The sequence below is a fragment of the Podarcis melisellensis genome, assembly GCF_964234715.1.
Source record: "Podarcis melisellensis genome assembly, chromosome: 2".
NCBI lineage: Eukaryota > Metazoa > Chordata > Lepidosauria > Squamata > Lacertidae > Podarcis > Podarcis melisellensis.
This window is the reverse complement of record NC_138529.1, coordinates 117,170,311-117,198,104: the sequence shown is the minus strand read 5'-3', so window position 1 is coordinate 117,198,104 and position 27,794 is coordinate 117,170,311. Positions and strand designations below refer to the sequence as shown.

The 27,794-nt window shown below is 42.4% G+C and overlaps 1 protein-coding gene, 1 long non-coding RNA gene and 1 pseudogene across 3 annotated transcripts; all 3 read right to left on the bottom strand.

The window, feature by feature from the left end:
* Nucleotides 1-59: 59 nt before the first annotated feature.
* LOC309365255 (vomeronasal type-2 receptor 26-like) lies at nt 60-10,157 on the bottom strand. Its single transcript, XM_081903489.1, has 6 exons — nt 9,694-10,157; nt 7,749-8,040; nt 6,307-7,116; nt 5,588-5,815; nt 2,840-2,966; nt 60-1,013 (listed from the first exon to the last, which is right to left on the bottom strand). Exons 1-6 carry the CDS (start codon nt 9,906-9,908, stop codon nt 103-105), a joined length of 2,583 nt encoding a protein of 860 aa, XP_081759615.1. The 5' UTR covers nt 9,909-10,157; the 3' UTR covers nt 60-102.
* A 5,035-nt stretch (nt 10,158-15,192) lies between these two features.
* On the bottom strand, nt 15,193-23,855 carry LOC309363236 (vomeronasal type-2 receptor 26-like; annotated as a pseudogene). Its single transcript has 5 exons — nt 23,571-23,855; nt 18,446-19,238; nt 17,015-17,245; nt 16,666-16,792; nt 15,193-16,091 (listed from the first exon to the last, which is right to left on the bottom strand). The product of its transcript is annotated as a vomeronasal type-2 receptor 26-like (transcript).
* On the bottom strand, nt 22,009-22,703 carry LOC309363640. The gene is made up of 2 exons (XR_014165499.1): nt 22,645-22,703; nt 22,009-22,261 (listed from the first exon to the last, which is right to left on the bottom strand). It is a non-coding gene; the product is annotated as an uncharacterized lncRNA (long non-coding RNA).
* Nucleotides 23,856-27,794: the final 3,939 nt, after the last annotated feature.

Here is a 27,794-nt window from a genome sequence, read left to right as displayed (position 1 = left end):
GTGGTGGTTTTGTCCATCATTGACTCTGGCAACTCTGTGTGTTTCACTACTACTGTGTTTCACTACTACTGTGGTGGAATACAGTTATAAATATGATAAGAATCAGACAACAACTTTAGGTTTTGTGGCCAGGTGTTCCTTTGTGTTCAGATCAGGCCTCAGAACAATAATGTAGCATTTGGGAATGAAGATGCAGCCCAGAAGCCCAGCACTAGAAGCCAAGATAGAGAAGATCTGCACGGCTACCATGTATTTCCCCTTTGTGCTCAGGTAGGTGGGCACAAAGGAGACCCAAACGCTGCAGAAGACCAGCATGCTGAAGGTGATCAGCTTGGCTTCATTGAAGGCCCCAGGCAGCTTCCTGGCCACGAAAGCCACCGTGAAGCAGATGGCAGCCAAGAAGCCCATGTAACCCAGGGCGGCATAAAACATGGCAACAGAACCTTCATTACATTGCAGGGTGATCTCTCCAGCCTGGGAATGCATGTCGGAGTCTTGGAATGGGGGAGAGATGCCCAGCCAAATGATGCAAATGACCATTTGGACACTGGAACAGGAAAGGACAATGGAGTTGGCCAGACTTTTCCCTAACCATCTCCTCACCCTGTTCCCTGGCTTTGTGGCCAGGAAGGCCAGCACCACCATGATGGTTTTGGACAGCAAAGAAGATACAGCAACTGAGAAGATGGTGCTGAAGGCTGTTTGTTGAAGGAGGCACGTGACTTTCCTGGGGCGGCCAATGAAGAGGAAAGAGGACAAGAAGGACAGCAGGAGGGAGACAAGGAGGATGTAGGAGAGGTCCCTGTTGTTGGCTTTGACTATGGGAGTTTCCTTGTATTTCATGAAGATCCCTACAACAAAGCCTGTGGTTAAGGACAGGAAGAGAGCCAAAGAAGTCAGGAGAATCCCCAAATATTGTTTATATGATAGGAAGGTGATAATCCTCGGAATGCAGTGATCTCGGTCCTTGTTTGGATATTCTTCTTCTGGACATTTGGTGCAACGCTCTGCATCTGAGGAGAAGAAAAAGAATGGCTTTGGCTTTGCTTACAGACACAATCCATTACATGTCAAGAAATGCACTCATATGGGAGATATCAGAAAATGGGAATGTATTGTAAGAAAGGGAAGCTTCTTCAGTGCATTTACTTATGCAGTAGTTTTTGGGCAGTAACACCGCTTCATTTCCATATTTCAATTCATTTTTAATTTGTAAACTGGCTTTCTATATTGCTATGCAGAAGGAGGGTTACAAGTAGTGGAAACAACAAAATGGACAGCAAAGATCACAGACGTAATACACACACAAAAAGTCATAATAAAAGCATAACTTTAAAATAAACAACATATCAAATTAAGCAAAATTCAATACTATTCAATAATAATACTAAGGAATAGTAAACAGTAAAATTTAATATCAGCAAATAATAAACATTTTACACTTATCATGTTCAATAAAGAATTACTAATCCATAATGAATAAAAACAGCAAGTCACAATGAATAAAATACCAGAAAACATGCAAACCATGTAAAAGGATCAAACTGAGAAACAAGGACACACAACTTATGATTTATTTATTTTTAATATCCTTGAACACCTCTCTTCCAAGTTGCTACTGCTGTTTTCAAACTCTTTGTCTGGGATATCCAATAACTTCCTGCTGAAATCCCATAATTTTTAATTGTTCTCCAATGCAATGTAATGTTATGTAATGTAATGTTGCGTGTCGAGGTCCCCAGGGCCACCCCAATAACTCACACATCACACCAAAAAAATTTGTTTAAGGTTTTTGGCATAATTTTGGCCACAATGTTATTAAAATACAAACATGTGAGTAGTTGCTTAGGAATTGGTTGCGACTAGCTGCCCCCACCATGGGGGACAGTCTGACATTCCACACGCCTGTGAAAGTCAGAAAAGGGTCATACACTTGAAGCTAGTGACAGAACAGGGAACCTGCCCTCAGCCCACCCCGAATGCAGCCAGGAGCTCTTGGAGTGGCCCGAGACCCCTTGACAGGGTGGACAAGCAATAGTTAGCCCCTGATTCCTTTAACGGAATCCCTTGCAGCAGCAACAGCATTAGAGGGGCAGGCATAGTCAATCCATGTCCCTCAACCAACCAAACCATAAACCAATGCCTAACCGCAACCTTACAAGTTGTGACAATTTGCTACTCAGCAGGCAAAAACCAAATAGCCCCAGCCAATCACCCAGATGGACAAAATTCCTATCGGGCCCCTGCCCCAAGAGCAGACAACCCCATGACAGGCATAGCAAGGTCAAGCGAACAATTCTAATTCTAGGGAGGGAGGAATGGGCAATCCGATGCACAGGTGAAAAGAAGAAGCCCTAGCCTCATGCAAGGAGTTTTAGCATTTCTTCCCAACGACAAGGGAAGCCCAATCACATCAGTGGCCAATGGTCAATAAGCCCGCCCCACAACTTTGAAGTGTCCTGGTGGCCCCCATCACAACACGTGCTCTCCATGAAGGAGAACACGCTTTCACATATATTTTTTTTATTATTGTGTATCATGCATTTTTAATTCACTTTTGTGAGGCTGGTTCTGGTTCTCTGATCCTAGAAGGCACAGTATAAAATAGTCAAAGCTGTGCCTTACGGGCAGGGCTGGCTAAGCCCAATTTGCATCCCAGAGATTGCTTCCTATGAGTAATTTCTTTCAAATTACTTCCTGGAAGGGGACGAAAAAGGCAAAAATCAAGAAAGGATCTGCATCCAAATATGTCTTTAGAATCTTCACAGAAAGTGTCTGACTAATATGTTGCCCTATTCATGTTCTCCCCACAAATTCCATCTCCTGTTGTGTCACCCACCTTCCTGCGTAGAAATGGTCCCTTCCGCACACAGAACACAAGCGTGGCAGCATATTGGCTCTCCTTCTTGAACCACCTTGGCATATCCTGGGCGACACCTTTTGGTACACCTGGCGTGAGGAACAGTCTAGCCATAAAGAAAAGATGGCACATTAAAGGGGAAGTGTCAGCAGTATCTGTGCATATGGAACTCACTCAGAGAGTCTGGAAAGAGCCCAGCAGGGTCTCCAGTCCCACAAGAAAGCACCCTTGATGTCAGGGGTGCCAACTTGAATAAATTATTGTGGGGGCCCAGGAAAGCCATGCCCCACATCAACGATCACATGATGCAGTACACACACACAATTTGAATAGAAATACCCATCAACTTTGTGGGGCCCAGCCCCCCTCAAATAAAATAATAATAATAATAATAATAATAATAATAATAATAATAATAATAATAATAATAATAATAATAATATATTTATTGTCATTGCCCCCTCTCGGGGACAACGAAATTACTTGACTGCTCCATAAAAACACTAATTAAAACAATACAGTATAATACAGCAAGGAAGATTAGATGTCTTTCAAAGATCGCTCTGGAGAAGAAGCTGTTCTTTTTTTTTTTAATAATATTTATTTAAAATTTCCAGAATGAAAAGGAAAGATAGAAAGAAAAGACAGATATGATTTACGCTTAACTTCAATAACATCTTTCCCGGACTTCCCCCCCCTCCCCCTCTTGTATCCCACTTCCCTTAATTAATTCCACAAATTCTTCCCCAAATTTAAAAACCTTATTTGTAATTTTAAATAACACATTTGTTCCAAATTAGTTTATCTTGTTATCCTTAATTAACCATTTCTCCTTATGTTTTATATAATTCCCTAAGATCGACCCCATTTCCCTTATACGAATTCCCTTATTTTCAAACAGCAAACAGTAAAAAAGAAAAAAGAGAGAAAAGAAAGAAATATAAAATTTTACAGCCTTTGGGTTCCAAATCTCCCCCCCCCTCTTCCCCGGTTCCGATCCCCAAAGTTCATCCAGTTGTCTCCAGCCAGCCTGGTGCATCCATATCTATGTCTCCGCTCCACTTTGCCGTCTTTAATTGTTTTTAATTTCAGAAAGTCCAATCTCAAAGCAACTCTCCCAAATGCTCCACCTTCAAATTTAGTCCAGCTCTCATTCCTCAGGTTGCTTTTTTCCTGTTCTGCTGCAGAAACCTTCTAATTCAGAAACTTCTTGTTCTCCACAGAGGCTTTTGTTATTCAGGAACATAACTTGCGTCAAGTCCCTTCCTTGGCTCTCCTTCAATAGATAAAATCCATTGTCTCCTTTAGTATAGAAACCTCTGTAGACAAAATAATGCTTCGTTTTTGCAGCTTTCCCAAGAGATAACAAATCCTGTTCAAATTCATAGTATTTTTCCACTTGCAGCTACTGTTGCAATGTCCCATCCTCCCTCTAGAGGGAATTTAGTAACTTAATTTCTTTCAAAGTCAGACCCAAAAATCAAATAACTTGTTGCCTTTTATTTCCAATAGTTTATGTCCAAATTGTAACCAACCAGCAAAGCCATCGTAACAAAGTTCTCTTATATTTCCCTGCTTTGACAGCTACTTTGACAGCTGTCAAAGTTTCTGTGTCTCTTCGCCAGCCTCTCATAGCGGTTCGTTCCTGGTTCCAGGGGGGTTGCAATTTAGTTCCACAAATCAATCTTCTCCTCCAGCACAAAATTTTTCCAAATAAGCAAGTTCATATCTCGATCTTAGTTGTCACATCCTTGCGTTAAACCGTCTACAACAAGGGGGGGCGGACTTCCTTTTTGCACCCCCCCCCCGCTCGCTCCAAATTCATAAGTCAAATTTGCCTTTTTAAGTCCGATAATTTTACTCACGGGTTCTTTTTAGTCCAAATCCGAAATTTCCAAGGAAGAAGTGGTTGCTCTCCACCGAATGGCATGCGGCTTCGCTGGGCAGGGGAAGCAGTGGACTCATAGCACCACCACCCCCCGTCACCCGCTCCGGAGCCTTTAAAAAGGCTCCTTCATGGGTCGGGGGGGTCAAACGGTGCCCGCCGAGTCACCAAGTCCATGGGCATCTCCGCCCATGGTTTTTGAGGGTCCCCGCGTCGCCGGCGTGGCAAGACCCAACCCCTACCCAGCAGACTCCCTCCGGAGCTCGGAGAGAGTCCGCCATTCGATGATGGCGCCGACCTGGAAGTCCCGAAGAAGCGGGAGAGTGGGCAGCCAATAGAAGAGAGAGGTCTGAGAGTGGGGGGAGCGAAAGAGGAAGTCTCTCACTGAGGTTAGAGGGCAGAAGCACCTCCCTACCAGCTCAGGCACGGAGGGAGAGGGAACACCAGTTCCATCAGCCCAGGACAGGAGGGGGTTAAAACGCAGAGAACAACGGAGACATTTGGGATTGCCCGGGCTGCTTTCCTGGAGGAGGAGAAGGAAGTTCCCACTCCCGGGATCTGTTACGGACAATTCAGATGCTTGAAGAGATGCTCTGTACTTTGTAAATAATGTACAAATAAAAACTGTAAATACAACTCTGGTCAAGCCGAGGGATTTACTGCGAAGGGCTCACGAAACTCATCGCAAGTGGTACCTTGGTTCCTGAATGGTTTGGCTCCCGAACAAATCAGCTCCCAAACGCTGAAAACCCAGAAGCAGGTGTTCCGGTTTGTGAACATTTTTCGGAAGCCAAACGTTCAACACAGCTTTCATGTATCATGTGGAATAAAGGGGCTCTTACCTGGTTGAACCACTTGGGCCACACAATAGCTTCTGGGTTAATGGCCAGCTTGAAGTCAGTGGATGCCTCTCTCTCTATACTCCCAATTTTCACTCTAACACAAGACTCATTGGGAAGCACCACCCAATTCTCAATATCAAACATGATTGGCAGCTCCCCATTCTCACCCAGATACAGTCCGCCCATGGAAGTGTTCAACAACCGGGTTTCTCTTAAGAAAGGGTGAAGCTGGAATGACAGGGAAAACACCAGCATTTCAAAGCATTTTGGACATCTCATCCCTTGTCCCTTTCAGCTCCAAAGTCCTGGCATACCTGGCCTCGTTGGAATTTACAGAGGACTGAATACCCGAACTTAGAAAGCATTTTAGATGCCTCATCCCTGCTTCCTTGGAACTCAAAACTCCTGTTGTGCCACAACTTCTCCTACTGGCAAGACTAAACAGACACCCTCCAGGTGGAGGGAGGTCTGCTATTAACTTGTTCTGGCTTCTTTTGGTTTTATTATATGGTCTTATGTCTTTTATTGCAGTAGGCCACCTTGATATTTTATGAAATACACATTGTATATATATCTTCCAGCAGGTGCCTAAAAAAATAATCTAAATAAATAAAACTAAAACTTTTTCCTCACTGTTGCATTCGTGTCTAAATCAATGAGAATGATTATTGTAGAGTTGGTAGAAAGAACTTTGATTTCTAGAAAGGGAAAGGAAATACCTGCCATGACTGTAGCCTTTGACATGCCAACTGGTCTCCTCCACCCGCCATCAACATCTGCTTTGATCTGGATGAACAGGCAACATTTAAAGCATGTGCCATGATTTGGACACTGAAGTATGTTCTGTGGCTGTCTTGAGACAGAACAGTCTGCAGCTCCTCTTCAGACGGCACCTCCGGATTCTCCACATCTCTGCATCTTGTCCAACCTCTCACAGTGAGGACGTGATTTGAGTATGAACAACTAAATGCTTTTTGCCGAAAAAGATTAAGAAAATGGGACTCTTGTTTACAGCAGTCATGTTTGCTCCTTATTTTGGTCTTCATTACAAAGGAGAATGAACCATGGATATACTTCAAGAACTTGGGAAAGAGAAATAAATTCATGTCAATGTCTTGAAAAGCTGTTGTGAGCCATACTTTTGGCCCAATTTGTTTCTCGAGTATTTGTTGTAGTTTCATGATGAAACCCAGTGCCGTATGAACCTTTACATAGTAAATGAATACATTGGTCTGTCTCCATAGGGCAATAAATTCACCTTGTGTAAACATCTTAGGTTCATTATTTTCTGGTATTCTTACTGAAAAGGCAACACAAATTCCATTGCTGGCCATCAGAGATGTCAAGGCACTCAAGAACTTTTCTCCATTCTCATTGTCTGGAGCGAAGAGGCCGATCCACATCCATCCAAAATGCTGGAGCATCTTTACAATCCCCAAGTACTGAACTTCTTCATTGGGGACCGTACGGTAGACAAAAGGGACTTTGGTGTTCTCATCAACAACCCCAGATACAAAGCCATAACTAATCTGCAGTTGGGAAGAAAAACTATAGTGTTTCATTTTCATAGCAAAGTACAGGATTAGCCTGAAATATTTAATACCTAACAAATATTTTGCTAGTTTTATTTATTTTGCTGACTGGAATTCTTTAAGAAGTTGCATGAGACTTTGTTGGACTATTTGGACTATAACTTAATTTTGATGGGAGATATGAATGGAGTAGTATCTACAAATATGGACAAAGCACAAAGACAGGTAGTTACTAAAGATGGAAGACTACCAAAAACTTTCTTTGAAATGACTGACAATATGGACTTGGTTGACATTTGGAGAACCAAAAACCCTCTTGAGAGAGAGAGGGAACCTTCTTTTCTGAAGCCAAAATGACATGGACTAGAATTGACCATTTCTTTACTAAATGTGGATTATAAAATCTTTGCTGGCATTTTGGCTAAGAGACTGAAAAAAGTTTTGATGGAGGAGATTCACAGAGGCCAAGCGGGCTTCCTCCCGAGAAGCCATTTGTCAGATAACGTAAGGAATATTATTGACATTTTGGAAAACCTCTTTGATGCCTCTTTTTGACTCTGCTTATGATAATGAGAATTTATTTTGCTGCTGAACCTCTTTTGTGTCCCTCCATGCCTCACCCTTCATACCTGTGGGATTTTGTACATGCCTGACATGGTTGAAATCACTTTGGAGATAATGGAATTGGCTCCTTCAAGAACAGCCAAGATATGATTCCATTTTCCACAGCGATAGTTTGGAATATTGCTTTTCCCACCTGCAAGCAGGTCTAGCATGGCGTCGGAAGTGATCCTTGCATTGTCATAGTTCTCATAGAGGCTGTAGCCCAGAGTGATGTTGGGTAAGAGCCTGGGATCCTGGTTGATCTCTTGGATGGTGAACAAGAAGGACAATATATGCCAGTAGAACCTAAATGGCAACCTGTAAGAAATCAATCAAATAAAAAGTGTCAAACCATTCACCACTTAATGAAAATAAATAGTATTTGATTCCCTAAATCATGGTCTATATTTGGGCTGCCATACAGACATTGCAGGAATACGGCGGTTGGAAACAGTGTGCGGGCCGAAATTGCTGGAATTTCCTTAAAATTAGGTCCACAACTCCCCCCCCCCAAAAAAAAGGCTCAATAACTTTGCCAATAAAAGCTCAACATTTTTTTGTCTGGATTTTCACTTGTTGCAATATGGGGACCCTAGTCTGTATGTTTGTTTGAAGGATGAGAAGAGACATATCCTTCTTACAAGATGGAAACCCATTTGCCACTTAAAAATTAAAATATAAGGATTGCTCAAGAGAAGAAGCAAACATCTTCAAAGAAGGAAAATGAAGAAAACATTTTTCCCCCGAATGTGTGAGAAATATGGGGACATGGCTGCTAAGGCTAGTATTGGCTGCTTCAAAGGAGTTGCATAAAGACCCAACTCTTTATGCAACATTTAGAAGCTCTATTTGATTAGTATGGCTTATTTTCAATAGGCATGATTAGGATTGGGCTGTTATTTAATAAAGGTCATTTCCAACTAGTCTTTCAGCGAAACAAACCATCAGAAGGATTTATCTTCTTCCGTCTCTCCTGTGCAAGTGAATTCTCAGCAGTGAGGGGGATCTCTAAGGAATATGGATTGCTGCTGAAGCTTGAAATTGTGTGTCTTATTCTGCAGCAAAGGGGGCTTCTTGAGTAGTTCCAGGTTGAGATAATGTCCACTTAAACTAACATTTCATCCAGGAGGATAGTTTCCTTGTCTTTCGTTTTTCTCCCTGTGGGAACTGTTCAATCTCATTGCAATGGCAGTCGCAGACACTAATTCTGCTGATATCTTCTGGGAGGTTATTTTAGACAGGGGAAAGGATGGAATCAAATGCCCTCCCAAATATCAGCACAAAAGACTTTTGTTTTGTTTGTTTAAATATGTGTTGTTTTTGTTTACAACAGTAACACCATAAACTTAACATGAACAGCAAACACAACACTTGGAGTATATGTCATTGGAAGTAACCTTAAGGTACATACATAATAGGCTCACTGGTTAATTAGTCCTCTCCATAGAGATACATGTGTTATAGGGGGTTGCAATAATTGTGCTGGCTTATTAATGTGATCTTATAAGAACAAGCACACGCTTAAAAATTTGGCTTTATTTACCAGTGCATTAAAAACTGCATTGGGTCAAGTGTTCAGAAAGTGCTATTTCCCATACACCTGCATACCAGGAACACAAAGTAGGATTTTCTCCAGTGTCCCACTCATCACATGAATGCAGGTGTGATCATTCAGTGAATCATTCTGATCAGCTTCATTTATGCACTTGTGTTCTTCAGCAAGCAACACAGCAGAAGGTAAAAAATAGAGCACGTCTGGGAACATGCAACCCACTAGCTGCTGTGAAACTCAAGTTCCCCTCAGCCCCTGCCAGCATGGCCAGTGATCAGGGGTGATGGGAGCTGTAGTCCCGCAATATCTGGAAGACCACAGAGTCCTCACCCCCTAAAATGGAGACTATTTCCCTAGTAAACAGGAGCCATTGGGATGCAGTAGAAAAATGTGACGTCCTTCTGCATATAATTACTTACTCGTCCTTAAACCTGGTTAATGGGGGCTGTGAAAAGATGTATGGAAGTTGTAGACCAAACACATTTGGAGATATTATCCCGCCAATGAGGAAGTCGCCAGTCTGGAAATAATTCTGTGCTTTGATTCCTTCCTGGATCGGATTCAAGGGGCATTTTGCCTTCAGATTTCTACAGGATTCAAGCAGAATGAGCAGCATCAGCATCTGGGATCTCATTCTGACTGACTGCTACACCTCTCTTGTGAGTGTTCCTTTCTCCCCCATAGCCAGCTACATCAGAAGAAGCCAAAAAAACTCTTATTTATCCAATATGGGTAGTGGTCAGCTATACCTTCAGAGCCATTAAACCTCACACAGATGTACCCCACCCCTCTTACTCTCAGTCTTGACTCAGTCTGTCTCTGACACAGGTGATCTTCTGTGTATCAACTTTTCCCTCAGGAACAAGGCAGAATAAATCACTATGATGTTGATAATTATAAGGGGAAGGAAGTTCATCTTTGCAACAACCTGAAGTCTCTGTGTGGCTTGAGGGGCAGGAGCAGAGTTGGAGATAAACATGGTTGGGAGGAAACAAAGTTGCTGCTCCAAAGTTTGACATGGGTCACTTGTGGTGAGCGAGAGTTTAGCATGAACTTTGCTGCTGACAAGAGCATTAGAAGAGTCCTGCTGCTGGTTCAGTTCAAAGCTTAATCCAATCCAGTATCCTGTTGCACCAAGTGGCCAATCAGACATTTCTGGGATCCACCCAAGCTGATGGCAATAGTTGATCCCAGCAACTGGCATTCAGAAATATGCAGCCTCTGATTCTGGAAGTCATGTGTCTTTTAAAAGTGTCTCAGTTAGCAGCTGAAACAAAATTTAAAAATTCATTCCAGTAGTACCTTAGAGACCAATTGAGTTTTTTATTGGTATGAGCTTTTGTGTGCATGCACACTTCTTCACTATTTTCTGTGTAAGTGAATTTCTCCATTGGGATACTGTGGCATCTGAATATAGACTGCATTTTTAATCAAGACTTATATTGGCTTATATCTTGATCAGGTTCCTAAATTAAATGGGCTTAGATTTTCAAATGTTTCATGCCAGGCAGAAAAAACCTTGGCAAGAGGTTTTCTCCTAAGACAAGAGGGCCCCATTGATTTATAGTAGAAAAACAATTCTCAAAGTCATAAAAAGGGGAAATTACATATGCTGCCCTTACAGGCTGAAAAAACACAATTAGGAATGGGTAAATAAGTAAAATGATACCAATGGGCCTCATGTTAAACCTTGAGCTGAATTTTCTAAGGCCAGAAGCAAATGGGAAAAACATTTAGCTGACAGAAAAAAGAGAACATTTTTAGGAAATCTTCTAAAGCTGTTTCTTTCTTAAACTAAGAGAGTTAAAAAGGGCAATAAATGTTGGGGAAAGGCAACTGGCTTGGCTGGAGAAGAAGCTTCTTTCTACTTTATTTTTAGGCTGGAAAGGGGGGTGAAAGGAGGGGTGTAAACTAAAGAGGCTTCTTTTAAAAGCTGTGTTTTACTGAGTTCCTTCCTTTTTACTTTACAAAGGCTTTATTCTTTTAAGAGGCTACCTATGATAATGTATGAAATATATTAGCTTAAATATATTGGCTTAAATGTAATTATGCAAAGGATTTAAGAAATGCTAGATTCATAGAGTCATATTGCAATAGGAGACCAGAGGGGCAAATGAGCCTAGCCCCCTTTGCCAGACAGGAGACGCCATCGAACACTTCTGATATATAGTTGTCAGGCATTTGTTTAAAAGACCCTCAAATGAAGGAGATCTTTCAATGTTGATGTGAACTCAAGATCCTTGACATCTGTTGAACATAAAAATGTAAGATTAAACATTTGTTTTAGAAGGCAATAGGGCAAGGAGGGCAAGAGGTGAGCTGGTAATTAAGATTCCATGTAAGATATATTATTACTTATTTGTCATTTATATATAGCTCTTTGTCTCCCTTATAAGGACAGGAGGATATGGGTGTATCTTTTTGTGATTAGTTATAGCAATCAGCCAATAGGAAATCCAACCAGGCTGATTGAACAGAGGCAGCCCAAGGAGGAGCAAAGGGGGCTGGATTAAGGGAATATAAGTGCTGGCCAGAATGGCAGGAGGCCAGGCCAGAGCTTGGTAACCATATACCACTGAGCCTCTCATTTATTTGTCTGACAAATAAATTATTATTTTAATTTCTCTGTTGCTGCGTTGAATATTTCATTCCAGCTAAGCGTTAACCACAAGCAGGGTGCTACAATACAGTATCCAAAAATTGCTTCCTATTTTCTATCTAGATTCTCCAAGTGGATTCTTCCGTGGATGCCTCTTTGAGTATTCATCTTTCAGGAAAAACCTATTCTTTTCGCTTTCTCCATGATAAATAAAATGCAGAAAGGTTGTTTTCTGCTGCTCCAGAGAAGCGGACACGGAGCAATGGATCCAAACTACAAGAAAGAAGATTCCACCTAAACATTAGGAAGAACATCCTGACAGTAAGAGCTGTTTGACAGTGGAATTTGCTGCCAAGGAGTGTGGTGGAGTCTCCTTCTTTGGAGGTCTTTAAGCAGAGGCTTGACAACCATATGTCAGGAGTGCTCTGATGGTGTTTCCTGCTTGGCAGGGGGTTGGACTCGATGGCTCTTGTGGTCTCTTCCAACTCTATGATTGTATGATTTTATGCATCCCTATTATGTCCCACTTTTACAGTCTTCGTTCCTTAACCAGGGTCTACCAACCTTTTTAGGCCCCTAAAAACAACTGGATATTCTATAATTCTGTGGGTGCCACACATTCTCTTTACTCCCCCCGTACCTGCAAGACAACCACAATCTCAGAGGCAGAAAGAGAGAATGTGTTGCAGACTCTCAGAGAAACCAAGTGAATTAATGTGAGCCTTGATAAACACATAAAGCTGTAAGAGGAAGAGGGAAAGTGCATCATTCTTCCAACATTCTTCAGTTCCATGTTATTTTCAAGGGATTAAAAGGCGATCGCCCTCACTATCTCATAACCGAGTGGACAACGGTGAGGGGCTTAGAGGATTCACAAAGATTCCAGGGGACACAAAGATTCCTCAAGGACACAATTTGTGGAATGCTCTCCAGGGAGGTTCGGCTGGTCCCTTCACTGTTCCTTTTTAACCAGGCCTTTGGCTGATTGACATCCAATGCCCTTTTAAATGTCTTCTGGTGGAGGCATTATTGGTTAGTTTGTGTTCTTCTCTTTATTATGTATTTTGTCTTTTTTACATTGTATTTTTATGTTGTGAACCACCCTGACATCTATGGCTATAGAAATTTAATAAATAATAATAATAAGAATTAATCAAAGTGAGATGTCTGGCTTCAGACGTCTCCTTCCAGCTATCATAGGACACACTATGTTCATAAAGATAATGTGCTTTATACGCATTATAACACTCTGACACCAGATGGCGCTGTGGAGTCCCATCATTCGCCAACAGGATTTTCCTGTATGAAGTTTACAACATATTTGACTGAATCGCTTTTTGATGTGTCTGGATCCAGCCATACAGATTCTATACTGGTGAGGGGTTTGCCAGCTATTAAGACCATACAGGAAGACCCAAGAAATGGGTAATAAAATGTTATTTTATTTCAAGAATCAGAGTTCCTAATACAGTGGAGAGGGGGAATCAGAAAGTAAGAGAAACAGAGACCGAAACATGCAAAGCAGGAAAAACGTTTCCAGAGAGACGTATTTTGTCCAGATTCAGTTACTTCTGGAGGAGACAAGCTCTTGGCGTAAAAGCACCTGGTACTATGCTTTCAATTTGCTTTTGCCAAGGAAATAGACATTTCTGGTGTCAAACTGCTCACATTCTCTTTGGTTAGCATAGATACCAGGACATGCCTACATGAGGCCATTATCACATGAATCTTGTATTCTGTAGATGGGAAAAAACTTTAGCCAAATCCCACTTTCCTTATGTCTGAGTCTGACAACTTTACTTCTCAAGGAACCACTTACCGCATTTCTGACTACCTACTATCAATTTTCCGTCATGTCCTTCCATGTACTAAGTTTTCTCCTAGTCTTGTACTTTTGATCCTCATCAAAACTCACGTGCCAAAAATATTTCTTTTCCACAAACTATGTGTAACACCGTTGCAGATTTCCATATGACCATTTATCTATGTCCTTCATGTAGCTAGTTTAATGTCCCTTTTCTTCTAATTTAGCTAAGTTCATTTTTCACTTTAGCAATTCAGTTGATAACGTCTTAAGCAGCTTAGGAAATTCAGCTATGAATAATGTGCAGTCTAATTCAAGATCGAAGAGCCTGGTACAGTGGTGCCCTGCAAGACGAATGCCTCGCAAAACGAAAAACGTGCAAGACGAAAGGGTTTTTCGGTTTTTGCGTCGCTTCGCAAGACGATTTTCCCTATGGGCTTGCTTCGCAAGACGAAACGTCTTGCGAGTTCTTGCGAGTTTGTTTCCTTTTTCTTAAAGCCGCTAAGCCGTTAATAGCCGCTAAGCCGTTAATAGCCGCTAATAGCCGCTAAGCCGCTAATAGCCGTGCTTCGCAAGACGAAAAAACCGCAAGACAAAGAGACTCGCGGAATGGATTTCAAATAACAATGGGCAACTCCATAGTTGCTATTAGTGAAGAATTAGGAATCAGAAACTTAAAGAGGTCTACTGCAAATTATCTATCTCCTCCCCATCACAAGTGAACAAAGGGAACTTTGACAAGGATACATGCACACACACATATTTGTGGAGTTTACTGGAGCCTTCTGGAAAACACTACCAACAAAAAGCTGTGGTTCCAATATCTATATTGGATATTAGATATTAGAACACCGGATTGACAAGGGTTAAAGACTTAAGGACTGACATTATCCGGAACCAGGAAAAGGGACGTTGGAGAAATTTAAAATGAGAAATGCTTTTGTAATAAATTCTTATTTATGGAATTAGTGCAATTCCAATGAAATATTAAGAGATGCTGGAAAGGAAGTAATTGGCTTTAGTAATGGTTTAAATCTAAGAATTTTAAAGATTTGAGGACAAGATAAACTTAATGAAATTAATGTAAGAAAAAATGAAGTGGTTTGAGTAATAAGGGGAAATAAGAATTTGCAAGAATGGTTTGATTATAAATAAGGGTAAGACAAGTGGTATGAATTTGCTGAATTAATTTTAAAATGGAATACAAGGAGGGAGGTGAGAGGAAGTCAGGAAAATAAGTAAAAGAATGCTGGGAATTTGAAAGGAGAGATTTTTATTTTTTATTTTTCTTATCCTTTTGTTTTTTGTGTGGAATTTTTGATTTCTGATTGTTGTAATTTTTCTTTGTTTGTCTTTGATGTTTATTTTTTGTTATCTTTGTGGTCTTTTTTCTTGAGAAAACCTAATAAAATATTATTGTAAAAAAAAAAGCTGTGGTTCCATTCAAGATTCAGGTGGGGACTTCCTACTCTACAATTCTATGATATCCTTAAAGCTAAGAATCAAATGTCATGTTTAGCTTTTTCTTGTCAGATGCTCTCTCATGTTCAGATCTGGCCTCAGTACAATAATGTAGCACTTGGGAATGAAGATGCAGCCCAGGAGTCCAGCACTGGAGGCCAAGATAGAGAAGACCTGCACGGCCACCATGTATTTTCCCTTCGTGCTCAGGTAGGTGGGCACAAAGGAGACCCAAACGCTGCAGAAGACCAGCATGCTGAAGGTGATCAGCTTGGCTTCATTGAAATTTCCAGGCAGCTTCCTGGCTAGGAAAGCCACCGTGAAGCAGATGGAGGCCAGGAAGCCCATGTAGCTGAGGGAGCCATAAAACATAAACACAGACCCTTCATTGCATTGCAGGATGATCTCTCCAAGCTGGGAATGCATGTCAGAATCTGGGAATGGAGGAGAAGCTCCCAGCCAGATGGTGCAGATGAGAACTTGGACACTGGAACAGGAAACGACAATGGAGTTGGCCAGACTCTTCCCCAGCCATCTCCTTACCCTGTTCCCTGGCTTAGTGGCCAGGAAGGCCAGCACCACAGTGATGGTTTTTGCTAGCACAGAAGAGACAGCAACTGAGAAGATATTGCTGAATGCTGTTTGGCGAAGAAGGCAAGTGGCTTTCCTAGGCTGGCCGATGAAGAGGAAGGAGGACAAAAAGGAAAGCAGGAGGGAGATGAGGAGGATGTAGGAGAGGTCCCTGTTGTTGGCTTTGACTATGGGAGTTTCTTTGTATTTAATGAAGATTCCTGACACAAAGCCTGTGGTTAAGGATAAGAAGAGAGAAAAGGAAGCTAGGAGGCTCCCCAAATATTCCTCATAGGACAGGAAGATGATCACTTTGGGGACACATCGATCTCGGTCCTCACTTGGATGCTGATCTTCTGGACAATTAGTGCATTCATCAGCATCTGCATAGAGGAAAAGACACTTCAGTATCCTAACATCAGTCACACGACTACAATGATCTTACGTTGTTTTAATTCTGAGGAAAGATGGGCATATGGGAGAAATCAGGAAAGAAGATTGTTTTGTAGGGAAGGAGAGAGGCAAACATTCACAACTAGAAAAGTCTCAATCCATCAACTCATTCCCACTGGCTTCTCTTAGAACAGGAGGCTTTGATTTTATTGAGCAGTGCTTATATCGTTGAGGTTTCATATGAGTTAATCTTTAGTGGTTAATGGTTGGATTTGAAAGATGTTTTACCTGTCCACCTGTAAAACTGTATGGATTATGTCGTAGAAGCCAAAATGAGAAATGAGAAAACAACTATATAAATACCACAAATTAAAATTCAGGTTAATATGTGCTTGAGCACATGCGCATGCTGGGGGGGGGTCATTGAAGGCTGGCAATAGGGGAGCCCTCCCTGAAGAGGGTATTTCATTCATGAGGTGCCATTACTAACATCATGTTTGCAGTGCCTCAGGAATTGGCCCCATCCTCCTATCAAAAGTCCTTTCCTCTGAGATCCTCCCCTACCTTCCTGAGTGGAGATGGTCCCTTCTGAGCAGGGAGCACAATCATAGCAGCACGGCGGCTTCCCTTCCTGAACTTTTTTGGCAAATCCTGGGAGACAGCTTTCGGTGCATCTGGAACAAGGCACCGTCTAGACATAAAGAGATTGAACGCCAAGGAGAAAGTGTCAGTAGCAATTGTGCCTTTGGATTAAAGGTTATACCTGATTACTCAAGAGCAAGTCCCATTAATCTCAGTGGGACTTAGCTGCAGGGAAGTGAGCACAAGATTGCAGTCATATGTATTATTCAAAATGTTGTTAGAGCGTGGCAGATGCCATAGTTAATAAAAGGACAGATATAATTTCTCATACCTTCTTAAATAGATTGGGCCATACAATTGCTTCCGTATTAATAGTGAACTTCATATTTGAGGACCCCTTTCTCTCTATTCTCCCAATCTTCACTCTAGCAAGAGAACTGTTGGGAAACAGCACCAGATTCACGATATCGAAGTCAGCGGCCACTGCTCCATCCTCATCCAGGTACTGTCCATCAGCTGAAGTATTCGTATAGAAGCGGACTTCTTTCAAGAAAGGATGAAGCTGGAATGACAGAGGAAACTCCAGCATCGAGAGAACGAGAACCCATGTTGGTTAAGTGGCCACTAATTTTTTGCATCCTTATCTTCTTTCAATGAGGAGCATCTCTCATCTGGACTCAGAGCGACTGTGATAGATTATTAGGCCCCCTGATTCTGCTTCCGCATTTTAGGGTTGACCAAAGTCAGCATCATTACATATAGGAAAGGTTGATTAAGATTTTTGGGGGAAATATGGATACAATGATCAAGATGGCTTTATTGAGGGCAACACACTAAGTTCTAATAAAGTCATCTTTGTGTTGCAGGATCCCCTTTTCCCTATAATAACCACATAAAGGAAACTGTATAAAGAAGACTTTCCAGTGGAATTGGTTACCCTGAAAGCCAAAGATTGTAAGGGAGGTTAGAGATTCCCTCCATTTGTTGTGAGGTTGCAAAAGCTTGTAAATGTATTGCTGTCTAATGATAGGCGAAAATGTTATTGTCTAGTCCTAGTATGCTTATTAATGTTTGTAAAAAAAAAGTCAACCTCAATATTTATATCAAATCAAGATTCTACACGTTTAGATCTTTCAAAACTGCACTGATTGGGGGACCTCCAGGAGGCTGCTAATAGGTAGATAACTCCTGTATTAGAGCATTCTCCAACTAGCTCTACATCTCTATCACTCTCTCTCTCTTGTGTTGCCTTTGAACTTAGTCTGTAAGTTGCTTCTAGAAAATTATTGGCTGGTGTGTCCATTTCTGATGTGCCCCTCCCCTGACTCTGGGAGAATTATTATTTCGTTCATTCCTACTTTCTGTTCATTGCATTCTAATGGAAACCACAGTGGGATCCCACTTAAGTGATGAAGGGTGGCTTATAAATTTGAAGAAAGCAATCAATACAAGCCATTGCTGCAATGTTTGACTCTGAATGCAGAATGATGGGGGAGAGGTGTGGCCCACTTGGTAGGACATCTGCTTTGCACCCAAAAGGTCCGAGATTCAATCTCCAATTGCGTCTCTAAGCAGAGCTGGGAAGGTTCCCTTCCAAAAACTGTGGAGAAGCCAAAAACTGCTGGTCAGTCAAGGTAGACAATATTAAGCTAGGCAGACCAATGGTCTGGCTCGGTGCAATGCAGCTACCTGTGATCCTACCATGATGATTCCAGACATCATGGGACAATGAACTGCAGTTTGCAAAAGGGAACGGACATACCTGCCATGACCATAGCCTTTGACGTTCCAACCTGCCTCCTCCTCTTCCTCCTCCCACAATCGAAATCCACTTTGATCTGGATGAATATGCCACATTTAAAGCCTGAGCCACAACTTGGATATTCAAGTAATTGATGTAGTTGTCTTGCGACTGGATTCTTTCCACCTCTCCCTGGGGCAGCAACTGCAGATCCTCCTTCTCCCTGCATTTTGTCAAACCCCTCAGAGACAAGGCATGCTTTGAATATGAACAATTGTACCATGCAGCTTAAACTAGTTGGGGACATTGGCTCATAGTAGTCCTTTTCCGTCCTTTTTTTAGTCTTCATTACAAGGGACAAAGAGCCATGCACATATGGGAAGCACTCAATATTACATAATGAGAATTTGTTCTGAAGACCTGTCGTTATCCAGACTTTCCCCCCGCTTTGTACCCTTTGAAATAAGGATTCCACCTCTATGATTATATAAAGTCCATATTGAGAGTCTGCAGTGTAAACAAATACATTGACCTCTCTCCACATGGCAGGTAGTTCATGGGGTATCCAGAGCCAAGTCTTATGTTCTACTCTTTCGGTGAAGGCAATACAAATTTCCTTTTTGATCATCAGAGGTGTCAAGGTACTCAGGGACCTTTCTCCATTGCCATTGTCTGGAGCAAAGAGGCCGACCCACGTCCACCTGAAATGCAGGAGGAGCTGGACCACCCCCTGGTACTGAGTGTCTTGCTTTGGAGTCATCCAGTAGACAAAAGGGAACTGGGCTTTATCGTTAAGAACAAAGCCATAACTGAGCTGGTGAGGAAAGAAAAAGAGACTGGTGGTTTGATTTTCAGAAGTAACATTGGATACTTCTACGTGAAAGGTGATGGTCAATTTAATTAGGGCAAACCTCATAAGTGTGTGGTTTTTTAATAAAAAAATTAAAGCAGTTTTTCTACTGCTTAACTGCAAGCAGTTTCGAAAGATGCAATACAGTGGTACCTTGGGTTACATGTTCTTCAGGATACATACGCTTCAGGTTACAGACTCTACTAACCCAGAAATAGTGCTTCAGGTTAAAAACTTTGCTTCAGGATAAGAACAGAAATCGTGCTTCGGCGGTGTGGCGGCAGCAGGAGGCCCCATTAGCTAAAGTGGTGCTTCAGGTTAAGAACAGTTTCAGGTTAAGAACGGACCTCTGGAATGAATTAAGTACTTAACCCGAGGTACCACTGTACAAAAAAATCAAGAAGGCAAAATTTTCAAATCAAACTTCAATTAAATTGCCTGCTGAAATAAAATGAAATGAAATGAAATTATAAAATACTTCAGTAGGCCCCAGAAAGCCAGTAGTGAAGTGGCCTGCCAATCCTCAGCTGGAAAGGAGTTTGAAAATATTGGGTCCACAGTGCTATTGTTTGATAACATTAGGTCCATAAATCCCAATTATAGAGAGAAATATGTGTACGGTATTTTAGGTGTATGAATGGCAGGTTATATATATACCTATATGCATATACAAGAAACCTTGTAGCAATGAATATTGGATTTATGACCAAGATAAGAGGGGCCAAGAGGAAATTAATAATACGATATGAAGTTAATTAGTTTAAATGTAAAAGGGCTGACAGACCCCAAAAAACAGCAAGTAATTTTCCAATACTTAAAATCTTTAAATACTGATATCGCTTATTTACAAGAGACACATTTGTTGGAACAAGACAAAAATGTGTTAATGAAGGATTGAGTAGGAGAGGTATATACTACAAATTAAGCTCCCAATGCAAGAGGCCTCATTATCTTGATACGAAAAGGATTGAGGGTGGATACACAACAAGTTATTCGTGATGAAAATGGACGCTATTTAATTTTGGGTATGAAAATTGCTGAAAAGGTAATAATGCTGATCGATATATATGGGACAAATGTAGATTCCCTAGATATGTTTTATCAATGTTTTAGTCACCTGAGTCAAAGTACATATGATAAACTTATAGTAGAAGGTGATTTCAATGAAATAATTAATCCTAACCTGGACAGAAACACACCTCCACGGGGGGGGGGGGGATTCATTAGTTAGAGACACTCTCAAAAAGTACATGCAAAAGCTGAATCTGGTTGACCCTTGGCGCTTAAGGAAAGGCAATTTACATTTTATAGTCAAGTACAAAAAAAATCTTAACATCAGTGTCCTTATACTATCAAATTCAAGATTGTGAGATTTGTGTATGTTGTGTATCTTATCACAGTGCAATTAGCTTGGATATAATACAGCTAAGATACCAAGATATCAAGAAACTGGTATTTTAACATCTCACTACTTAATGATGACCAGTTTGTAAAACAAATGAAGACCGAGACTGAACAACTCTTTGATATAAATACTGAGACTTTGACCGCTAGGATATATGAATGGGAAGCGTATAAAGCTTTTATTAGAGGTCGAATTATAGCATACTGTCAGGGAACTGCCATCGGAGCCAGAGGGAGAGGGAGGGCTCCAGAGGGGTTCCGGAGAGCGTCCCGGGAGGGAGAGAAGCAGCCCATCTTCTGGGGAAGGAATTCAGCGTAGCACCAGTGGAGAAGGGGGGCAGATGGTGGAATCGGCAAGGTGGCTCCATGACTCCTCGCCGGAGACCAGCAGGGAGAGCACAGGTCCTCCGCTGCCCACACCCTCCCTGCGCAGAAGGCTTCCGCGCAGGGAGAGTAGGAGGAGACTAGGCGTCAAAGAACTTCTTTGCTGGAAGAAGTTCAAGAAACGCCCACTGACGGATTCTGCCAGCGATTGAGACAGCCACGGATGGGTGGCTGTCCGGACAGAAAGGGTTCACCCAGGTAACCCAGCCAGGTGTGGCATCGATTTACACATGAGCAACACCGTAGAACCATTACACATACTTATCACTTTTAAAAAAGACAACCTTGAAAATAGTAAGAAAAAATTGAAAGAGGTATTAAATGACTTATAGACATTAATAGTTAATAAGCCAACTGATGAATTGTATAGTAAGAAACAAAAAAAGAAATTTGATCTAAGTAATATATTGTCCCAATAAGTTGAATTCATGCATATGTGTACAGGACAAAAGTATTGAGAGGCAGGTGAAAGGGCAGGTAAGATTCTTGTGAAGTGACTTATGCAAAAGAAAGAAAACTCAATAATCTCATGAAGTGCATACATCTCCAACCGTGATTAACAACCACTTCCTGAAAAGAGGTACCAGAAGAGTTTATGGGGAGGGCAGGATCCAAAAAAATAAAACTACCAAGGCTAGAATACACACAAAAACAAGTTTTGATGTCTCCAATATCAGAAGCCGAGATTAGAAAACAATCACAAATATGGCAGATGGTAAAGCACCAGGGCTTTTAACAACTTTGTAAAATATACAGTTCTGGTTTTTTTCCCCTTTATTTTCCCTTCTACACGGGTTCGGTTTTCCTTCTTCTTTTTCTCTCTTTTATTTACATGCCTCACCATGTTTGGTGCAGATATAATTATGCACTTCTTGAATTTTCAATAAAGATGGGGTTTCTTTAAAAAAAAATGGGTCCCAAATGCTGAACACATGGCTCCTGTTGGATACGATAATCTTTATTGTCATTGTCCCATACAAAACAATGAAATTGAAAAAATCTACATCAGACATTCAAAAACCAACAAGCCTGCTATCCCAGCTATCCCAGCCTGGTTAACCCCCTAAAAACTCTGATACCCCATAATTAAAAACAATATACTCCCACAGAGACTACCTTACATTGTGTTTAAAACCAAAATCGCATTTGGATAGAAACTGTTTCTCAGGCGGCTAGTCCTAGTCTTTATAACCCTGTACCTTCTTCCAGAAAGGGACGCGGGTGGCGCTGTGGGTAAAACCTCAGTGCCTAGGACTTGCCAATCGTATGGTCGGCGGTTTGAATCCCCGTGGTGGGGTGAGCTGCCATCATTTGGTCCCAGCTCCTGCCCACCTAGCAGTTCCAAAGCACCCTTAAGTGCAAGTAGATAAATAGGTACCGCTTTATAGCGGGAAGGTAAACGGCGTTTCTGTGTGCTGTGCTGGTGCTGGCTCGCCAGAGCAGCTTCGTCATGCTGGCCACGTGACCTGGAAGTGTCTCCGGACAGCGCTGGCCACCGGCCTCTTAAGCGAGATGGGCGCGCAACCCTAGAGTCGGACACGACTGGCCCGTACAGGCAGGGGTACCTTTACCTTTACTTTACCTTCTTCCAGAAGGCAGAAGCTGAAAGAGATCATTTCCAGGGTGTGCACTATTCTGCGCTATCTATGCAGCTTTCTTATGGCACCTGGAAGTGTAGCGTTTGATCGAAGGTTGAAAGAATGCACCCAATTATTCTTTACAACCCTGGACAGCATTGTTTTTTCCCTGACCGTGCAGCTCCCAAACCACACACAGAGACTGCATCTGAGCCATTGGGAACGACTAACAGTGACTCCCCCCAAGAGCTCAATGACTGGGTCGCTAGAGCACACTTTAGAGCTACATGCTGGCAATAATGGAGTGCAATGCAGTAATGGAGTCTTGAGGTCACCAGTGCATGGATCACCATGTCCACACTGCATCAAACACAGGAGAGGACCCTCAGTCAACCAGCTACAAATCCCCCTAACAGTTATCTCATCCAGCCCAAACTTTTCTGCAGGTTTCCAGCCGTGCTTCACAGTATACAATACAGTGGTACCCGCGTTAAGAACTTAATTCATTCCAGAGGACTGTTCTTAACCTGAAACGGTCCTTAATCTGAGGTGTACTTTCGCTAATGGGGCTTCCTGCTGCCCCTGGCACGCAATTTCCACTCTTATCCTGGGGCAAAGTTCTTAACCTGGAGCAACCACTTCCTGGTTACCGGAGTTTGTAACTCAAAGCGTCTGTAACCCGAGGTACCACTGTTCATAAACATTGTGCATTTCCCATTTCAGTGCACATTAAACAATTGTACTTACCATGCAAAAGGTTCCAGGCTCAATTTATTTCTCTATGGCTCTTCACTTCATAAAAGGCAATGTTTCAAAGCAGTGTACAATGTAAGGTAAGCAATACAATCAGTTACATTATCCTAGGTTTTCCTTACAGTCTGACTAGGTGGCATATGCTGCCTGGTGTGTTGGACCTGCACCCAGTTCTTACCTGTGGGATCTTGTAGATGCCCAACATGCTTGCAATGTGTGTGGAGATGTCAGATTCACCTGCTTCAAGAACAGCCAATAGCTTTTTCTGTCTTCCACACCTGTAGTTTGGAATATTGATTTTCCCACCAGCAAACAGGTCTATCAGGGCATCGGAAGTCATTATCCCCTGAAAAGAGGTATCATACATGCTGTAGCCGAGGGTGATGTTTGGTAAGAGCCTGGGGTTATTACTGATATCCTGAACAGCAAGGGAGAATGACAGAACTTGTGAGCTCCTCACCATCTCCCATCTGCAAAAACAGTGTGTCAAACAGTTACCCACAATTCAGTGAAAATGAAAGTCACATTCTTTTTTGTGTTAATCAAAGCAAATAGGAAATGAGGCGAGGTGGCAGGGAAAAGGAAGGAGGAGGTGTACCAGTATCAGTGTCAACAGTATCTTTGCAAGGAGAAGAAAGGAGTCAAAACCAGAAGACAACTCTTTCTTGGCTGCCGCCCCACTAGGTCCAGTGGTTACCCCCCATCACTGTATAAAACAACCTCCCAGGCAATGTCTCGCAAAATAGGTTCCCAAATAATGGTTTGCATATTTCTAATGGGGGTATGGGGAGAGGAGCCCCACAGAGCAGCCAAGAAGTCTTAGTTATGTTGGCTGTGCTGGACGCCAGAGAAAAAGGTCCTGGAGCCAATTTTTGCCCACAGGCTGCTTTGCACGTGACAAAGCACAGTAGATATTTACAATCTGCAGTTGCATTGATTTTGCTGTGCATGAGTTAAATAATTGCCTAGTTCCAACGTCGCTTACTACAGAAGACCTGCAATTCAAACACACCCCAGAGCATTCCCTACATTTCAGAGAACAATTTATTCTTCAGAGAGCAGCATATATCAAAACTACTGTTGTTGTTTAGTCGTTTAGTCGTGTCCGACTCTTCGTGACCCCATGGACCAGAGCACGCCAGGCACTTCTGTCCTCCACTGCCTCCCGCAGTTTGGTCAAACTCCTGCTGGTAGCCAGTTACTTAAATTGCATTACAGTGGTACTTCGGGTTACATATGCTTCAGGTTGCAGACTCTGCTAACCCAGAAATAGTACCTCGGGTTAAGAACTTTGCTTCAGGATGAGAACAGAAATCGTGCTCCGGCGGCGCAGCAGCAGGCCCCATTAGCTAAAGTGATGCTTCAGGTTAAGAACAGTTTCAGGTTAAGAATGGACCTCCGGAACGAATTAAGTACTTAACCCGAGGTACCACTGTATAAAATAATGTATGAACCATCATAAAGAAATCTTTAAATAAATAAAGTAAAATAACAGGCGTTCTTGTTTCAATCCCCAGGATAGACCCACGACATTATAAACTTTATATTATACCGTATAAAACGCACCAGACCACAAGATGCACCTAGTTTTTGGAGGAGGAAAACAAGAAGAAAAATATTCTGAATCTCAGAAGCCAGAACAACAAGAGGGATCGCTACGCAGTGAAAGCAGCAATCCCTCTTGCTGTTCTGGCTTCTGGGATAGCTGCGCAGCCTGCATTCGCTCCATAAGACGCACACACATTTCCCGTTACTTTTTAGGAGGGGAAAAGTGAGTCTTATAGAGCAAAAAATACGGTAGGTTTATAAGCAAAGAAGGCGCTTGTTGCTTTTGTCTAACATTCTATTCCTACCCAGATCTCCCAATTGTATTGCATCCCACTAAATGAGGTGTTTCCTCAACAACAAAAAGAGGAGCCAGTGATTTATCAGGGTTGCCAGAAAACAAGGGTAACACAGGTACATCAAGGGAACTGGAGAGTAGCTAGGAAGCAGAAATAAATCCCATCAATACATCAGTACTTACATCTGAATTCTGTTGAAGGGGTTGCTGGAAAAGGTGAAGAAATGCACATTTTCAAAAAATCTTGGAGCTATGATTCCACCAATGAGGTGGTCCGCTGGTCGGTAAAAATTCACAGGAGAATTTGTATCTCCGATCAAACTAGGTGGACACTTTACCCTCTGCTGCATCCCATAGTTTGTGAGAGACATCACCAGAAACAGTGTTAGCATTCTGGGTCTCTTGGCTACACTTGCCTTGTGACTATTCCTCTCCCCACTACCCGCTGTTCAGAAGAAACCCCACATTCTTGCAAATCAGAAGCTGCAGTGAGTTGACAAATAAAGAGAAGTGTCTGGTTGTGGCCTCAGGCTCAAAGGAGGATTGAGAGGAAGGGCCAAATATTCAGTGGACAAGCATCTGTTTTCCACCCAGAAGGTGTGAAGTGCAATCCTGACTCACCTCTCCAGGTAGTGCTGAGGGCTTTCCCCTTCCAGGAAAGCTGTTGTCAGTCAGCAGATGGTACAGATCTCAAAGGCAGCTTCCTATGTCCTGATTAAGCTTTGCACAAACTTAGCTCCCCCCTCACCTGCCCTATATCTTAGCCCCAAGGACTCTGTGGCACATGAGATATTTTATACATCAAACCCTTCCGGCACAGTAGACGAAGTAAATCTCCAACTGCCCTTAAGTGTGATGTTTATGTTATTGTTCCCAAATGCAATATTTGAGGGCGGGGTGTGAGGATCCCTTGGACTCTGTAAATAATAAGAATAAATCACTGTGGTTCAGATAATTGTAAAGGGAAGAGAGGTTTCCTCTGGAACTTCAGAAGAGCAGGTGCAGAGCAAGAGAAAAACATGTTTACTGAATAGACTGACATGGGTCAAGGAGGCAGAAAGATGAGTTTGAATTATCTTTATTGGCCTCTTAAGAGCCCTGCAGCTGATCAGGCCAAAGGCCCATCAAGTCCAGCATCCTATAATCACAATGACCAATGAGTTACCCCAAAGGAAAGCCCACAAGCAGGAGATGTGGAGCAGAACCTTCTCTACATGTGATTTCCAAAACCCATCGCACAGGGCCCTCCTACCTTCAGCAGAGGGGGAGAACATATCCTTGAAGGCAATAGCCTTGGGCAGCCTTTTTCCCCTCCATAAATTTGTCTAAACATCTCTTACTACACAATTGTAAATATACCTACTCAGTGGATTACTAAACATCTCAATAAAGACCTGAGTGCATTCCAGCAACCCAATCTTGAATTCAATGTTGTGCCCTTCCAGTTGTGATGTGCCTGGTATAATGACAATTTGAGTAAGCCTAATGATTGCCATGGAAGCCATGAAGTCCCCACAGGACCCAGTGGCAAACTCTGAATGACTATGTTCCTACAAAACCATGCCAGAGACCACCTCTGCCACCTCAGTCAGGATTGATGTCCCTTTGTGAACCATGGACCCCAATGCCTGTCTTACACCTTATCATCCAGGTTCACTGGCTGGGGCTGATGGGAGTTGGAGTGTCCTGAAACATCTCAAGGGCCATGGGTTCCTGTGCACAGTTTTATACACTTCTATTCATGCCCATCCCCAGTTGCTTCTTTCCTTGGGAGAGGAGAGATAGGTCACACCCACACCAGCCAATTAAAGCACATGGGCTTCCCCCAAAGGATCCTGGGAATTGCATGAGGAAGGGCTGTACCTCAGCCGCAGAGTATCTGCTTTGCATGCAGAAGGCTCCCCACCTGAAACTTTGGAGACAAAGCCTTCTAGACAACACTGAGCCTACATGGACCAGTGCTTTGACTCAATATGAGGCAGGCTACTACATTCCTGGTTTACCCCTCAGAGCTACAGTCCTTGGACCCTTAAACTACAGCTCCCAGGATTCTTTGGGGGGAATACATATGTTTTTAATGTTTGGTGTAGGTGGAGCCATTTTTTATTTTTGCCTTGCCCTTGGAATGCATCCATGCTGGAGTTTGGGAATTGCAAACATTTGTGTGAGTCGTGCTATGGACCCACAGTTTACGATTCCACTTTTGGAATAAACACAGCATTTCTGGAACCAGAAAATGTTAACCGTGTTACAATATAGAAGCAATGCAGCTGCGAGCTGGTAGCTTGAAAACAAAACATGATAGAATGCTGGGACTGTTCCGTGGGAAACAGAGGGACAGTCAATTCACAGGGCAATGCACTGGAATTAGCTCAGAGTGTAATATGAGCTCTTCCTCTTGCTCTTGTACAGGAAGTACAGGAGGTGTTTGTCACTCGACTGCTGGAGCTTGAAGAGAGCAGTCGTGTTTTCTGTTATGCTTCAAAGACAGAAATAAAAGCATGTAAAACGTTTCTGTCTATCTCCTTTTCCCTGCCAGGAGAGCAGGAGGGAGGGGGG

Excerpts from the sequence above, each read along its gene's own strand:
- LOC309365255 (XM_081903489.1), bottom strand. The coding sequence starts at position 9,908 with ATGAGATCCCAGATGCTGATGCTGCTCATTCTGCTTGAATCCTGTAGA. Across the intron at positions 8,041-9,693 it reads TTAACCAGGTTTAAGGACGA|GTTGCCATTTAGGTTCTACT; the intron begins GTAAGTAATTAT and ends GATTTCTTACAG. Across the intron at positions 2,967-5,587 it reads GGCCCAAGTGGTTCAACCAG|ACTGTTCCTCACGCCAGGTG; the intron begins GTAAGAGCCCCT and ends CTTTATGGCTAG.